This window comes from Equus caballus, chromosome 26 (assembly GCF_041296265.1).
Source record: "Equus caballus isolate H_3958 breed thoroughbred chromosome 26, TB-T2T, whole genome shotgun sequence".
In the NCBI taxonomy this organism is placed as follows: domain Eukaryota; kingdom Metazoa; phylum Chordata; class Mammalia; order Perissodactyla; family Equidae; genus Equus; species Equus caballus.
Window position 1 is genome coordinate 26,426,357 of NC_091709.1, and position 16,488 is coordinate 26,442,844.

Consider the following 16,488-nt stretch of genomic DNA (forward strand, 5'->3'; position numbering starts at 1 on the left):
GTTGAAATTAACAGCAACTCTTGTTGTAAGCATATTCTCTCCTAATAATAGTTGCTGAGGTTGAAAATTATATCTATTACTATCATTGAATCTTCTTTTCTGAATTGATACTTCAGAATTGTGGTACATTAAAATTACAGGGTTGGTTCCAACGTTCAGCAATAGAATCCCAGAAGGTTAACTTAATTATGGATTTCACATGTGTAAGGATGGAGGTCAGCTATTTTCCACCTAAGCTGAAAGAGAATGATAGGAATTGAACAGAAATGGAGGCACGATCCTCTTATTAGGTATCAAGATAATGTGCCTGTCTACAGGGATTGCTACACAAGGAAACATTTTTCTTGCAAAATACCGTCCTGGAAAGATTTTTGTGTAGAATGAATATTCATCTTTTGTTAATATTTTATGTTCAATAAAATCATAAGAGGAGGAGAAAACTGACATATTTTGAGCCTTTCTTGAACTTTAAATCTGCCTGATTTTAGGCTAAAACACAGAAAACAGAGATTTAACACTGCTTTTGGTACAAGTTTCCTGTTTTCAAGTTCACATCTGCAAAGATTACAGAATATATATATTTCAAACTCTGTACTACTTTCTGAGCTTTATGTATATAAATATCTAATGGTTTTTCTATTCAATAGGTGTAACAAAATGGTGGCATTTATCTACTTAATGAATTAGTAGATAAACTATATTTCACCTAGTCCTATGGTTAGTATAGGTCCATGGGTTACATCTTAAAAGGATTTATAGTATTTAATAATGCTCACTTGATATAGAACAAAAGATTTATGGCAAAGAGTTGTGAATAATTGAACATGTGGAAAGAAGGTAGGCATACTAGAGTCTATTTTACAACTTCTGTGATATTGTTTTAAAATTGTAAAACTTTTATTGTTATAATTATTTTAGATTGCACCTACATCTGACAATGACTTTGGACGATATAATTGCACAGCCACTAACCGGATAGGAACAAGATTTCAAGAATATATTCTTGCTTTGGCTGGTAAGTGTAGCACAATAATTTCTGAGATCTCATAAAATGTTTCTGGAAGCAAACAGCTTTTACATTTTAAAAAGTCATGACACAGGTTATTAAAAAGAATGAACCAGTGCTTAAAAATTTGCAACATTTGTATCTGATGTATAATGAGGCCTTAGAATGTATTGACTAATCATCATTGATTTCAAACCCTGCTTCTAATTCCCACAAAGTTGTAAGTGAGATATCAATGAAAGAAGTAGGAAGCATACGTCTTAAGGAATCAAATTATATTTCATGCAAAGTAAGAATGCTGTCAAAAAAAATTAAAAATAGAAGACATTTTGAAAGGAATCAAACAATTAATCTATTTGAAAATTCTACACTTGAAAGTACAAATAGTAAGCTTATTTTTAAGGCAAATAGAAAATTTAGGATTATAGACTGTTTCAATTTGCGTATATGAAAACATTCTAGGGGCGGCCCAGGACTGAGTGGTTAAGTTCGCACGCTCTGCTTTGGCAGCCCAGGGTTTCGCTGGTTCGGATCCTGGGCACAGACATGGCACTGCTCATCAGGCCACGTTGAAGCAGCATCCCACATGTTACAACTAGGAGGACCAAGCTAAAAAAGATATATATATATACAACTAGGTACTGGGGGGATTTGGGGAGGAAAAGAAAAAGAATATTGGTAACAGTTGTTAGCTTAGGTGCCAATCTTTAAAAACAAATATAAAAGCAAAAACATTCAGTTCTTCCCCTAAAGCTAAAGATATAAAAATAATATGTAGAGTAAAATGTATTTTAACTAGGAATCCAGCTATGTTTTTAGTTTTTATATATATATGCACACATACATATATTTTTATAGAATTTGCTGTTATATTTTACAAGACTGAATAGAAAAAATTTCTGGAAATATATATTTTTTCATATTTTGCATACCTCAGGTGATACAAAAACGGGATTTATTGTCTTCCAGGACTAGCTAGAGAGATATCAGAGAATTACCATAATGTTATTTTTTAATAGAATAAATGGCTTCTGTGAAAATATTTTAAAAGATTTTCTAAAAGTAGAGTTCTAAAATATAACTGTAATTTTATATAAAGTTGTGAGAGATATTTTTATTGATATGTAAATATATCTCAAAAGCAGTGTCATTAGTCTTAAGACCAAAAGGGGAATTAAAAAGTTTACAAAGCTAATAGTACTCAAATTATTATGTAACTGGAAAACCTGTTATTCTCCAATTCAAGTTTTACTACACTGAGGGTGAAGGGAGGAAAGGGTCTGTGTGAAAGGGTTTTAAGGAAGGAAAATTTAAAAAACTAAGTTTAGGTTAGTTTTTTAAGATAGGGCGTTAAGATAGGGCGTTTAAGATAGGGCAATGGAGTTAAGACAGGGTGAGAGGAAGGAGGAAGGGATGAAGGAAGGAGAGAAGTGAGTATTTATTGTCTACCATGAAGTCCTTAGAAAATTAATCTCAGTGAAAATCATGGGAAGTAGACTGTCCACATTTAGACTTATGAATGAACCATTATACAATCAAATTAAATTCTAGAAAAATGAAATGTACTGAGTCATATCAAAATTCATTGATAATACATTGAAGTGAAGTGTCAACTGTACTGATAAGAAGCATTCTCTACTCGTATTAAGTCCAAGCCTTAGGTAATTAGGCAAATTTTCTTTTAGTTAGTATGAATTTTTTATAAATAATAACTAGATATATGATCAATGTATATATATAATTATATTAGTACTGATGCACTATTAACATTACTTTTATAAATGATGCATTTTTATGTCTACTAGATAAAACTTGATAAATGACCAGAATTTTTTGAGTTTTTAACAATTCTAAATTCTAGAAAAATTATGAAAAATAAAGCATTATATTGATGAGATTTAAACAATCTTATTAAATTCACAGGAAATATTTAGTGTCTGTGCACCTTCATATGTCACGTTTCTTACTGTAACATTTTTCATTGAGAAGTATATTTGATACCTATCCTTCTAATGAACATATAAAATTACTGGATTTCCCCTTTGCCCAGCCATAATAAAAAATAGAAAATGTGCATTCAAGCTAAGATTTAGAATGTTATTGGAAATATCTCTTGAATACTGCAATTCTCTTAATTTTCCAAAATTTTGTAACAAATACATGCCTAATATTTGTTTCAGATAAAATAGATCCAACTGAAATTATACTAAGAATATAAAAATGAATTAGACATTGAGCCTTAGATGGGAAACATATATTTAAATATCAACATTTATACATATCATTCCTTTGATAAGACCCCTTTATTTAATGCTTACAGAATTTAGTTTTTCCAGCAGAATTCAAACACTGAAAGTGCACCGTGATTTAAAATAAAATATGAGAAATATTATATAGAAATTTAAATATATCAAAATACATGTACATGTCACTGTTCAATGTTTCATTAGCCTATTTAACCTAGTAGAAAGTCAAGATCATTTAGCATATGCTGTTTTATGCTGTACCATTACTTTGATTTCAAAGAGCAATAAATTAAAACAGCCAAAATTTAGCATGAAATTATGTGCTATACATTTAGTGAAAAAAATAATTTTTTAACTTCCTTTGTTTTAAAAAATCTTTTCTTCCTCCTTCTTTTCCTTCCTTGTTTTCTTCCCTTTTTTCACTTCCTGAATAATTTACTTGTACATCTGAGCAAGGTAGGCATCTGTGTGCAGGTGGGGTGGAGCACAGCACTCTGACATGGGGTGTCAGACCCTAAGGAGAGTGAATGGAGTGAAGGGGGGCTTCAGTGGTCCAGTGTGGGGTATTGGAGCCCAAGAAGGGTGAAAAGGATGTCCACATGCCCAGACAGGAACAGCAACCCAGAGGAGAGTGTTGGAATCTGATCAGTATAAGGAGGGGTTCAAATGACCGGCAGGGGGTCAGGTGAAGGCAGTGATGGATGATTCATTTCTACAAGAGCATAGATAACGTTAGTAAATATGTAAAGTACAATACAAGATAATTGTCTCACCTTTGGGGAAGTACAGATAGAGAAAGGACAAAAACTACAATGACCCTGTGGTAATGGTTGGGTATAGGAGGTATCTGTGTGAACTCTAGTTTTAACGTATGAGATGGATATAGATAGAAGAAAAGAGGTAAAGGATTGTGTGTGTGTGTGTTCGGCCATTTCTACAAGGAGCTTCCTTTAACCAGGAATGTTAGAAAACAATTTCTGAGCTAGTTATATCCGCTGAGAGGACTTGGGAGCTGTGAAGAGCATAGAGCATATCTGGCAGCCAGATCTTGGTTTCTAAAGACCATTCTTCACTAAAAGTAACCAGTGCTCCTTGTAAAAATGGCTGCTTCTAGGAGTGGGACAGAGAACCTGCAAGATAAGCCTGGGTCAGTGCATTGTGCTAGAAAAAGAGGAAATTAAAAAAAAAGATAGGGACGTGTCAAAAACATCCATAAACCAACTTTAACAAATATCATAATGCAAATTAATTCACCAAAGGAGCATCAATGTTTGCTAAGGCAGGTATGTGAAAGTTAGATGAAAAAAAAATTAGAAATAGCCTTAAAGTACCTATCCCCAAATTATTAATTAATTACGATAAGAAAAATATTAACTTTAAAGTTGATAAACCAAGCAGATTTCATTTTAATTGTGATCAAAGTTAACATCACTGGTAATGAGAAGATTAAACTTGGGTTCTATCAGACAGAGGCAACGAGAAGAACGCAAAATAATTATTGTGATATTCCTACCACAAATGCATAGTCAGAATCTAGTATGAGGAAATACAAGACAAATCCAGATGGAGGGACCATCTACAAAATAACTAGCCTTCAAAGTGTCAACGCCATGCAAACCGAGGAATGATTAAGGAAACTTTCTAGCCTAAAGGACAGTAAAGAAAAATAAACAAATAACAAATGCTATGTATGCATCTTTTGTTATAAATGACATTATTGGGCTGATAGGTAAATTTTGATTGTGGTTTTTGGATTACATAGCAATTCAGTTGTTTTATAGATCTTATGTGGGAGAATGTTTTATTGTAGTAAATAAATGCTAAACTTGGCATCATGTCAACTAACTCTAAATGGTTCAGATTAAAAAGAAAAGTTCTATGTGTTATTCTTTCAAATTTTCTATAAATAATGAAATTATTTTAAAAGAAAGAAGAATAAAAGGCAGGAAATTAAGGCCAACAAACAAATATGCATAAGATAGAGAAGCTTTGGAAAGCAACATAACTTGTGAACATGGGTAACATTCTTGATAAAAATCATCCATATCTTTTTTGTGTGTGCATACATAGTTTGATATGTAATCTTGTAAGTAGTTTTAAAATATAAAAAGGACATTTTTGCATATTAAGTAATCATTTATTCACAGACAACTGGGATTTTCAAATATGTAGGTATAATTTTTACACTAAATATAGCAAGTTATTAAGACATCTCTTTTAAATCTCTTAATAAATACGATGATAGCATTGTTTTTAAACAGTGGACTTACAGTCTTTATTCAGTAACAGTGTAACTATAACAGGATATAGAAATAGGCATATAGATGCGACTTATGAGCTGGACATTACACCTCCATGCGTCCCACTTGTTTTGCCATTATCTCTGCTGGGAAAGATCAGCTTGATAAAGTTCTAACCAGAAAACAGATAGGAGTGATTAGCTAAGTTGAATCATGAGCAGTCATCTCTATAATTCTCACAGTACCTCAACGAAGTACATGAGATATTATTTATACGTATCTTACAGAGGAAAGAAACATTTACAAATTAGGAAATACTATATAAAAACACACTTTGCTATGATGATGATGATTTAAACAACGAGTAAGATAAAATATTGGCTAGATCAAAGGGCTCCTATGAGTAAAACTCATCCTGAGGGCAGCATCTCTTTTTGTGGTACCATTTCCTACATGTAATTTTAATGATTCAAGTCCTTTTTTTCAACTCTATTTTTGTTTACATTCTCAGAACTAATATCAAGGAATCTATGGTTGTTCATTTCTCAGATGATTTTTTTAATAAAAGATATTTAAGTGTGCTTGGATTAAATCAGGAAAAGTGAACAAAGTCTTTCTATGAAACCCTGGCTTCATGTTCATGAGCAAGAGTTGGTCCAGTCCTCTTTGACCTATTTTTCATCTTTAGAAAATTCAAATAAATACTTTTTTATATAATTTTATGGAAAATTTAAGATATTTCACAGATGTGTTTGATAACTGATTTTGTTAACTTTTTTACCACAATGTCAAATACAAATAAAATTAGAGACAGAGACAGACAGACATCATTATATTTAACATTTATCTCTGAACTTTTCATGTTAAACTGCAGTACAATGATTTCATCTTTGCTTCATTAATTGACACACTTTTCTGATAAAGTCACCTCCTCCTGGGAAGTTTTAGGGGAGGGACACTGCTGTAATCTGTCATAAGAGAACACTTCCAGCCCTGGGAATGGGTGCCTCATTCCTGACGGGGGTTTCAGGGTCCCACTGCAGTCATTCCAAGATATACCTGATAAACTGTTGTGAGGGCTAAGCCACGAAACACATTCAAAGCAGGAGTACGTGGCATGTACCCAACACATGTTAGCTAGCTACTAGTATGGCCAAATTAGTGTTCCCATTGGTTGCTTTTCTTTTGGGTAGAAATCAGTTTGCTGATGTCTCTTTAGACATAGTGCAAGCATTGTATACCAAAGCATAGTAAAATCAGATAATAGGATAATGACCTCACTTATTCTGGACACTATATTTCTATTAAATAATACAAAATTTCATGCGATTTTGCTGCTTTTTTCCTTCTAGTGTCTTGTCCTACATCTTTTTCACAAAAACTCCTATTAAGTGGTTCTTCTGTGCTTCGCTTCACAGTTGATTTCTTTCTTTTTTAACCTCAGTTCAGGACTCTGTACTTAACCCTATTAAATCTCATCTTGCCAGTTTGGGCTCTTTTTTTTTAACCTACTGAGACCCTCTCAAAATCCAATGTTTTTGTTCTCTTTCCAAGATTAATTTAATTCATAAATACCACGAAGTGGTCATCTGGATTTTCACCTCAGTCTTAGATAAGTGTAGACAAGTCATTTTTGGAACGGAGATCTACACACGGGTGCAGCTGGATCAGTTGAGCAGAATTCTGTAGCTAGGGAATGAGAGTCAATCTACATGTCCTTGTACTCAAACTGCATTTTGTCCTGACCCTTGTTCCCTAACACTGCAAAGCAGCTTAAAACTAGTTCATTTGGAAACACACTTTCTTCAACTAAACGTAGTGTCAGCTTTCTCTTACACGATCAGTTTTATGATCTAGCCTGGAAAAGTCTATATCTCGCTCTTTTTTTTTTCCAGAAACTGTGAGACAAACTTTTATTTGTATTCAGACACTACTTATGCCATCCCCTGAAATTTCTAATTCCCTAAAACTTTTTTAAAAAGGAAGTTAGGATAGCTTAATGGTATTTTTAAGGAATCCACGTTTGCATTAATGCCTAATCATTTGTTAATTCACTCACTCAGCATACGTATAGTGAGGTTCTAGTAGGTGCCAGGTATTGTTCTAGATCTTGGGAATCTGAAGATTAATAATGCATGGCACCTGATCTTTACAAATAAGTTAAGGAGTACAAAAGATAAGGATTGCAATAAAAGTGTGAATCAAATGCTTGGGAACATACGACGGGATTCTGACTGGAATTCTTGGGGAAGGCTTCAAATAGGTATCAACTTTTGAGTTGAGTCTGAAAGAGAGAGTAGAAACAGGTCCAATGAAGAAGAAAGGGAAAGATGGACAAAATCAAGATGAGTAGAAAAAAGTACAATGCTGTGAATAGCTGTGGACTGTAAAGAGATGAGCATTGGAGGACTGGAGGGCTTATCGTATGAGGGGATCAATGGTGATGATGTGAATAGAAAGGTAGTGAGAGATCAAATTATGGACCTCTTTAAAAACATTCATCATGTCTGCATTCTGTTACATTATATATACAGCAAGGAAAATTTGGAGCTTTGAGTCATAAAGCAGCGTGATTCATTTATCCTGGAACGACTATCTTGGTAGAATTGTAGAAACTGAGTTCAACATAGCATAGGGTATAGGGCAATTGTCAATTTCCATGCTTCTCAAAATAGCCCAAAATATATAAATGTAAAATCAAACATTCTAAAGTAATGTCCACTGTTCCAGAAAACAAGGGAATATGTTCTGGTCAAGAAACTCACAGTCATCCTTGAATTGACTTGTTTACTCAGACAATAGACCCAACCCTTTCACAAGTCCTGTTGACTCTATCATCAAAGTGTTTCCAGAATTTCATTGTTCTCGTGAAATAAAGCTCTGGATTCTAGTCATTTTTGTTTGTTTGTTTGGGTTCGTTTTGCTTTTCATGTGGATTGTTGCAAACATTTCTAAACTAGCCTCTCTGCTTTGGCCTTTGCCGCCCTAGAGTTTAGTTTAAATAAAAGATCAACAGGGCTTCTTACTACTAAAAGAAATTAAAGCATAATTCTCTTCTACACAAAGCATTTCTGTGGCTTACTGTTTTGATCAGAAATGAAGCTATAGTAGTTATAAAGGCTATCAGACTTCACAAGGTTCCGCTCCCAACCTCCACCCCAACTGGCCTTCTCTGAACACGATCTCCTTTTCCCCACCTTGGTCGTGCCACTATCCGCAGATTTCCCTAATTCTTTAAACACTCAAGGCATTATTTCATCTTTGTATTTCCTATTTTCTCTCTCTTGCATTTTCATATAAATCATTTTCTTCTCCTTTAAGTCCTTGGTGAGAAATTCCTTTTTTTAGCAAAGATATTCTTGTCCACCTAATTGAAAATTACAACACTTTAAGGCTCCTCCCTATCCCCGCCTAGACTATCTCCCTTCCCTGATTAATTTTTCATCACAGTATTTATAATAAATAATTTATGTATTATAATTACTTTTATGTAATTGGAACATAACCTCCACAGAAGGAGTGATTGCTGTCTCAAGTTTACCCCAGAACATAGAAAATTGCCTGGCTCATAGTAGATTTAGATGAGTTTGAATGTATAAAGGATTCAGCGTGTTTTATTTGATTTGCTTATGAGTCATCGTTGATACTCTCAACTAATAATATGGATATGGGAGTCCATGACTGGTGAGAAGGGTCAAGACTTGGGTATGTTTGAGGAAATAATTTCCGTTGATACTTCAGGAGTAAATGAGCACTTCAATGGAGGACATTTGAGGTGAGAATGATATAATCAAGGACAGATCCCTGTAGTACTTCATTTTAATTGATAATTTAAAAGTATATAAACAAATAAAATTAAAAAAAATTATATATAACAAGTGTAATTGCTTGTGAGGAGAAAATTTTAAACATATGTCATCAAATGCTGTGGAAATATCAATAGCAGAATGATTTGTATTTGGCAATTGGAGAAAGCCAGATGGGTAGTGAAATGAGAAAAAATTTATAGCATTTGAGATGTAATGCCGATTGGCTATAATGTTAGATTAGCTCACAGTTGAAATAGGAAAAATATATAGAGAATCTTATTGGAAATAAGGTGGCCACTCAGAGCAGAAATAGGTGAAACCCATCTCAGCATAGTCCCTAAGGTGGGTGCAGTTGATAATGACACTGTGCATATTTGGGTTTTACTAAACTTAAGAAGTTCAATCCTTTATCTAACAATTCCCTTAATATTTGGATCTTTTATCAGATGGAGATTAATGAAGAAACTGAGCATGAAAAATTTTAATGTAGAAAGTCGGGTGGTCATGAAAGTATTAGAAGGGCAGAGGAAAGGGAAGACAAGAGATAGCCACCAGTTTTGTGGCTTCAAGGTCAAAATACCACAGGTGAGGTCCAAGACCAAGTCTACAACTGCTAACCAGAGGTCAGGAAGCCCATCTGCCAAGTTACCTCTCTGCTGACATCACAGCCACCCTGCACCAGAAACTGTGTGACTGGACTGTGGAATAAGTCCAGCTCTAAGCATCATTCACATCTGCAGGTCCTCTTGTCCATACGCACCTTTTCAGAAAAGTGGGAATGCCATTCACACTCCTTGAGTGCCTCCATGGAACTTAGAATCATAGCAGAAAGTGAGTCTGGGAAATGCAGATTTTAGCCTTCTACTCCTTATGATAAAGGGGAGTAGCTTACATGATAGCAATTGATGTGGATGGTCAATAGAAAATATCTAGGATAGGGTTTAAAACAATATCCTGGAATAATAATTCACTTAAATACTTCCACTTAAAGGAAACTACAAATATCAAACTCTTCCAATTGATCTAAGTTTAGCAATACCACATCCTCATCTGTGGGGTAACAGCTGAGTCAGGGTCTCTGAACTAAATTTTTGTTGCCAGTTTCCCAACATTCTAGGAAACCAAATTCTCAGAAGAAATAAAGATGCTGGGGCAGAAATTAGGAACAACATATTCAAACAGAATGACAGGGAAACAAAAGAAGAGTTTGTTACCTGAGAAGAGAGTAGGATTGCAGAATGTTTGTTGTTTGCAGGATCTTTCTAGTTCATGGTATTCGGACAGAGAAGAAAAAGAGACTAAAAACCCAAATGAGAAGAAAAGAGAAGAGATAGGCTTTCTGATGATGCAGTACTCTGCAGAACAGTTCAAGAACTGCCATTCAGAGATGGAGGGCTTAGCCTTGGAAAAGAGCAGGGTACACTTCCATTATAGGTTCATCCAGAGGTGATAGGGCACAATTTGAGTGACCTTGCTTGATGAGATCCATTTTCCCTTTCATATTGAATCTATTATTTGCTGAGAATTGATGCAATTGAGGAAGAGAGTGTGAAGAACTAAAACACATACACACACATACAACTCATCCATTTTGCTGTTGTCTTCAGCGTATTATACTCTTAGCTTATTCTAAAGCCGGAGGAAATATTGTTTTGTAATTCTGTGATTCGTCTTCCTTTTGAAATTTTATTAAAAATTTTACTCATCCAAGATCTGCTTTGCAGTCACATTATATTTATTAGTTCCTTTCCTTTTCTTCCACATGAGTATTTTGGGACATATACCTTCAGAATTTTACTTTATAGAAAGTATCTTCACTTTGGGATTCTTTTTTGTTTGACAGAGGAACATATTTGACGGACTATTCTGAATTTGTTTCCAGACCTCTATGTGTATATCTGATTATTGCCCTCTTCTCTTTCCATGAGGCTTCATGCACTTCCCCTTTACTTGCTAGTTACTCTTTATTTAATTGTATTCTTATATTTTATCAGAATTAAAGTCAGAGGAGGAACTCCTCCCATTGTTCCTCTACCTGTTACAAGATAAAATTATTACCAAGGCTGACTTTTTATAAGTTTTAGTATTTATGCTTTGATTGAACTATAACTTTAGGCGTTTGTATAAATATCAGCATGTTTATCAACATTATTTATACACTAGCAGCCATTTTAAAGAAAGGATAAGTCAAAATAATATTAGTGAATGTCCAGTGATTTATATCCATCAACTTATCCTCAGAACAACAACTTTAAGGTTGGTATTGTTGTTACCATTTTACTTCTGTGGAAACTAATACCCAACCAGTTTAATTTGCTGAGGGTCATGCAACAACTCCAAAGATTGTTTCTATCTGACTCCTAGATCATAGCACCAATTCTTTGCTGTTAGACACAGCATGCATTACTAAATTGAACCTCAATATTGTATCCATTACCTTCCGTTTGACTAAAATGTTGATAGATGTCAATGGATACACAATAATGTCACAGAAGGAGTATGGTTATCAGGGAGAGATAGCAAAATTACAATGACTCATATTTACTAAGTGCTTAGTATATTTCAGGTAAGTACTCTACATTACTTGATGCTCAGAACAAGCATAGCTGTGGGTATTATTCTAATCTCCATTTTAGAGAAAAAAATACCAATGATTGAAAAGATTAAGGCATTTATTTGTCTAAGATTGCAGTTGACAAAAGTAGCAAGGCCAGACTTTGGATCCATAGATTCTGATGATATGTATCCAGGCTCTTAATTCCAGTACTAGACTGGTACTAATAGAGGTGAAAAGAAAGGGTATGTAAACAAATATGTGTTTGCACAATTGTCGTTATTTTTATTCATTCAGTGATGAGTGGCATTCATTAATTATTGAGATAGAAGGTGCTAGGAAGTAGTTTATAAAATTATGCTAACAATGAGAGGAGCATTGTGTATAGAAGTCAATATGCACAAGCCTCATTTGAAACATTGAGCTGTGTTTGATAGTCTTTCACACTATGACCCTCTGTTTGCATACACCCATTGAGGTTAGATAACTCAAGATCTTGAAAGGCAGATTGCAAAGTTTAAGCTTGATATTGTAAAGAGGAGAAAGCTCCTGAATATCCTCCTCAGGGAAGTGACGTGATTAAAGTGGTGCTTTAGAAAGATTGATTTTGCATTTATGCACCATATGGATTGAAATTTGGTGGGATGTCCAATAGAAAAGGAAGCTGAGAGCCACTAATGGCAGTACAGGCAGAGGCAGATAGGGCCTGGGCTTGGGAGTTAAAGTGGACACAGGAAGGACGAGATGGATACAAGAATTATAATGCAGGAAAGATGAAAATAACTTCCTGACTAATTGTAATTATGTAAGAGATAGACTCAAGGATGAATGTGATTATAAAACAATTGAGAGGATGGAGAGAAGAATTAGAGATTCTAGGCATATCAGACACTATTCACTTGGACATGTTCTGTGTCTTTGTATGCTATTTTTAATTACTAAAATATTTAATTTATCATAAATTTCCTGAGGACTAAGTATATTCCAGTCATTTTTCTCAATGTTACATGTACATCTGTATGGATGCATGTATAAGCATGTAATAGTTTAGTAGTCAGTAGGTGGTTGGATGTATAAAATCATAATGTAAAAAAAAAAAAAACGTTTAGGAAGATGCTAGAGATGCAAGTCATAAGCATGTTTTTCCATTTGGTCAGGTAACAGAAATAAGAAGCCAACAGGATATAAATATAGACAAAAAGCCAGGATAAGAGTGAACAGGTCTGAAAATAGACTCTGTGCCTAGAAAAAGATACCCACTGGCCCATGTTTTGGCGATGATACCTTTGCACTAAGAAAAAACAGGCTATATCTCAGTAGGTGTACCATGTTGAGGCATCCAGCTTAACCAATGGTACGTACCTCTATGAACAGGGTAAGAACCGAGGACCATGTGCATGCCCTATGGTCAAAGGTAGGAGCCCATGAGGAGCCACAGCTCTCCCTCCTCCCCCAGTACTTGGGACCTTTCCTTGTGAAATGTGTCCTCAGACAGAAGATTATAATTGCTGTGATGCCCTACTTAGACCTAGCTGACATTAGAGAGTCACTCAGCTTGTTTTTTTACCTCCTCTGCTAACTTTACATCAAACCTAAAGACGAAAAGAACCTACAGTTATAACCTATGAATTAAAGAAACATGAAAACCATGATAATCTTTATGTATAACAGCTTAAATAGACTATTTAGATAATTTAAAATTTTTATTTCCAGATAAGATTTTAATAGCAATTTGACTTTGGGTGCATCAGTATTCTGCACATTTATTTCCAAACCTTAGAGTTATAACATAATGCATTTCATAGGATCTCAAGTAATTTACAGTCACTAATTAGAGCTGTAATGCAGTGTTGCATTTCTTTGCCTTACTCACATCCAAAAGGCCATAAACCCACCCTCCTGGCTCTTGCCTAGTACTATTTATAAGGCATATTTTTATCTGATCTGCATTATTCTCTTTAAACTCTAGTAAATAAGGCATTTGACTTTTGACAAGCATTGGAGATATTTATATGAATGTTTATTATATCAGAAGAGAAGTTTACATTTACTGCATTATTCTTAATCAAGTTCTTTGTTTGTTTTTGTAAAGTTAATTCCAGAGATGAAATTATATATTTATTTATACATTTATAGAATATATAATATATGCATATAATTTACAGGTTATATGTAAATTTCCAAACATCATGATAATTGCAAATGTAATATTGAAAAGAAAGAGAGAGAGATCGAGACACAGACAAGGGTACAGATGGATTCCTTTAAAGTTTAGCATGCCTCTAACTCTTCATGTTTTTGGAGCAGGGGTTTCATTGATTCCCTCATTGAGACTTTTCTTCTCTCTCATTTTCTCCTCTTTGCTGTTCAGCCTTTCAGATAATTCTTTGTAAAGTTTTGTATACTAGAAAAGAAAATAAAGTTCCACCCAGGATATCTTGTTGAGCTTGAAATAATGTGAGTAATACAAAATAGGAAAAATTTGATACAAAAACACACACAAGAAAGATTTTATAGTGATTTTTAAATATAGGAGTAAAACAGGTATCTCAGCTAAAGGTTTATTTTAATTAAATAATACATAGATGAAATTAAAACAGATAGCTTGAAGTTTTATTTGGAACATAATGACATTTTTTATAAACTTCACATTTAATAAAATTTTTATTTCTTCTTATATTTTAATTATACCTGCATTCTTTCTCTGTCTCTCTCTCTCTTTCATACACACACACACACACACGCTTGTTTTCCTTGAATGTAAATAGAATGTTTATATTGTATAGAAAAGGGAGAAGTAAAATTATTCTTTAAATGAATGAAATTTAATATTGAATATTTCACTCTTTACTTGTTATGGTAATAAAGACTAACTAGTGTATAGTTCCTAACAATTTGAAGAGATCATTCAGCGGTTTATGGAAGCTTTGTAATTCAAACATATTGTGACAAAGGTAGGGAGTTTCTTTTCTTCCTAATTCTCAGAGCACCATAAGTCTTAATAATGGCTGTCCACATTACCTGGGTTATATTTCCTTTGTTTTTGATCCTTTGTAGATGTGCCATCCAGTCCCTACGGAGTGAAGATTATAGAGCTGTCACAGACCACAGCCAAGGTTTCATTCAACAAGCCCGACTCCCATGGAGGTGTGCCTATCCATCACTATCAAGTAGATGTCAAAGAAGTGGCTTCAGAAACCTGGAAAATAGTACGCTCCCATGGAGTTCAAAGTGAGTCAATGATTTCAAGTGTGTTGGTTCATTCAGGCTGATCTTCAATATGCCTGTGTCAACAGCTTTTTATTTTCCTTCAACGTGTACATTTTTTCTTTAATAAGGTAGTGTTGGGAAGATATTTCCACTGCCCTATTCTTCTTGACAATAACTTTAATAACGGAAAAGTTTCTATCTTTAGTAATGATGTAAGAGTTTAGCAAAATCCCGAAAGTTCAATTTGATGGAAAAAAATTAATATTTGAAATTTGAGTGGTGGAAAAACAATTGCAAAATGTTAGATTTGATGGCAGAATATTCTAAAAGATATTGTTTTTCACTTATTAATAACATTTCTTCCTTACGTAGATGTGAAAGTCATACTGTAAAATGCAGATGTCTTATATATGTTTTCAGGAAGCCAGCTATAAAAATTCATCTTGTCTACTAAAATTTATTTCAAAGTGGTGTTTCGAGGGGCTGGCCCAGTGGCACAGTGGTTAAGTTCACACGTTCTGCTTCGGCGGCCTGGGGTTCACCGGTTCAGATCCCGGGTATGGACATGGCTCTGCTTGTTAAGCCATGCTGAGGCAGGCGTCCCACATATAAAGTAGAGGAAGATGGGCATGGATGATAGCTCAGGGCCAATCTTCCTCAGTAAAAAGACGAGGATTAACAGCAAATGTAGCTCAGGGCTAATCTTCCTCCTCCTCAAAAAAAATGGTGTTTTGAAAACTCAACATTTTACTACCAATCATGGCATTTTCGGTAATAGACTTAGCTAATTCTGAGAAGTTAAACAATTTACAGCACTTCTTTTCACTTATGTAGAATTTCATCATGTAGTGAAAATGTGATTTGTTTTCTCATTAAAAGGAAAAGAAAGTAAAGTAGGAAATAATAATAAATTACCAGTTGGACTCTGTTGGTTGGGACATAGAAGTCTGTTGAGTGACCCAAAAAAACAGTACAAGATAGTAAGGAAATCATTGCTTCATAGTATCCCTCCTCTGCTTGCCTTGTCTTGCTCTTAACACAAATGGTGTAAGGATTCTATAAAAGACATGAACCTTCCTGTGAAGAATTATCCTGGTGGACAATGGAAACAGAACAGATAAAATCATTCTGGGCTCACCTGTGTGAACACATGCTTGTTCAGTTTTTACTGAGAATAACTACAGGTTTTTAATAGAAGTGTCAGAAATATTATTCGTCATTAATTATTTACCACATGCTTCAAATAATGCCGCCAAACAGGTCAGCTCTTATAATGATGAGAGATTTTGGATAGGCAACGTTTTCGTGCACATGTTCTGTACTTCAGGAGAGAAGATTTATAAAGATAGTGCCCAGAAAGAATGAGTGAGTGAGTTCAAGGACTCTAGTAAAAGAAATTATTATCCCAGATGCAGGAATGATA

The 16,488-nt window shown here is 34.3% G+C and overlaps 1 protein-coding gene across 2 annotated transcripts in view; it reads left to right on the top strand.

Annotated features, from left to right (window-relative positions):
• Positions 1–16,488, top strand: part of NCAM2 (neural cell adhesion molecule 2) — a 490,396-nt gene that overhangs the window by 375,869 nt on the left and 98,039 nt on the right. For both annotated transcript variants that reach the window (XM_023629946.2, XM_023629947.2), the window contains exons 11-12: positions 919–1,015; positions 14,913–15,086. In XM_023629946.2, the coding sequence (XP_023485714.1) occupies positions 919–1,015; positions 14,913–15,086 (271 nt within the window). The remainder of the gene's footprint in view (positions 1–918; positions 1,016–14,912; positions 15,087–16,488) is intronic.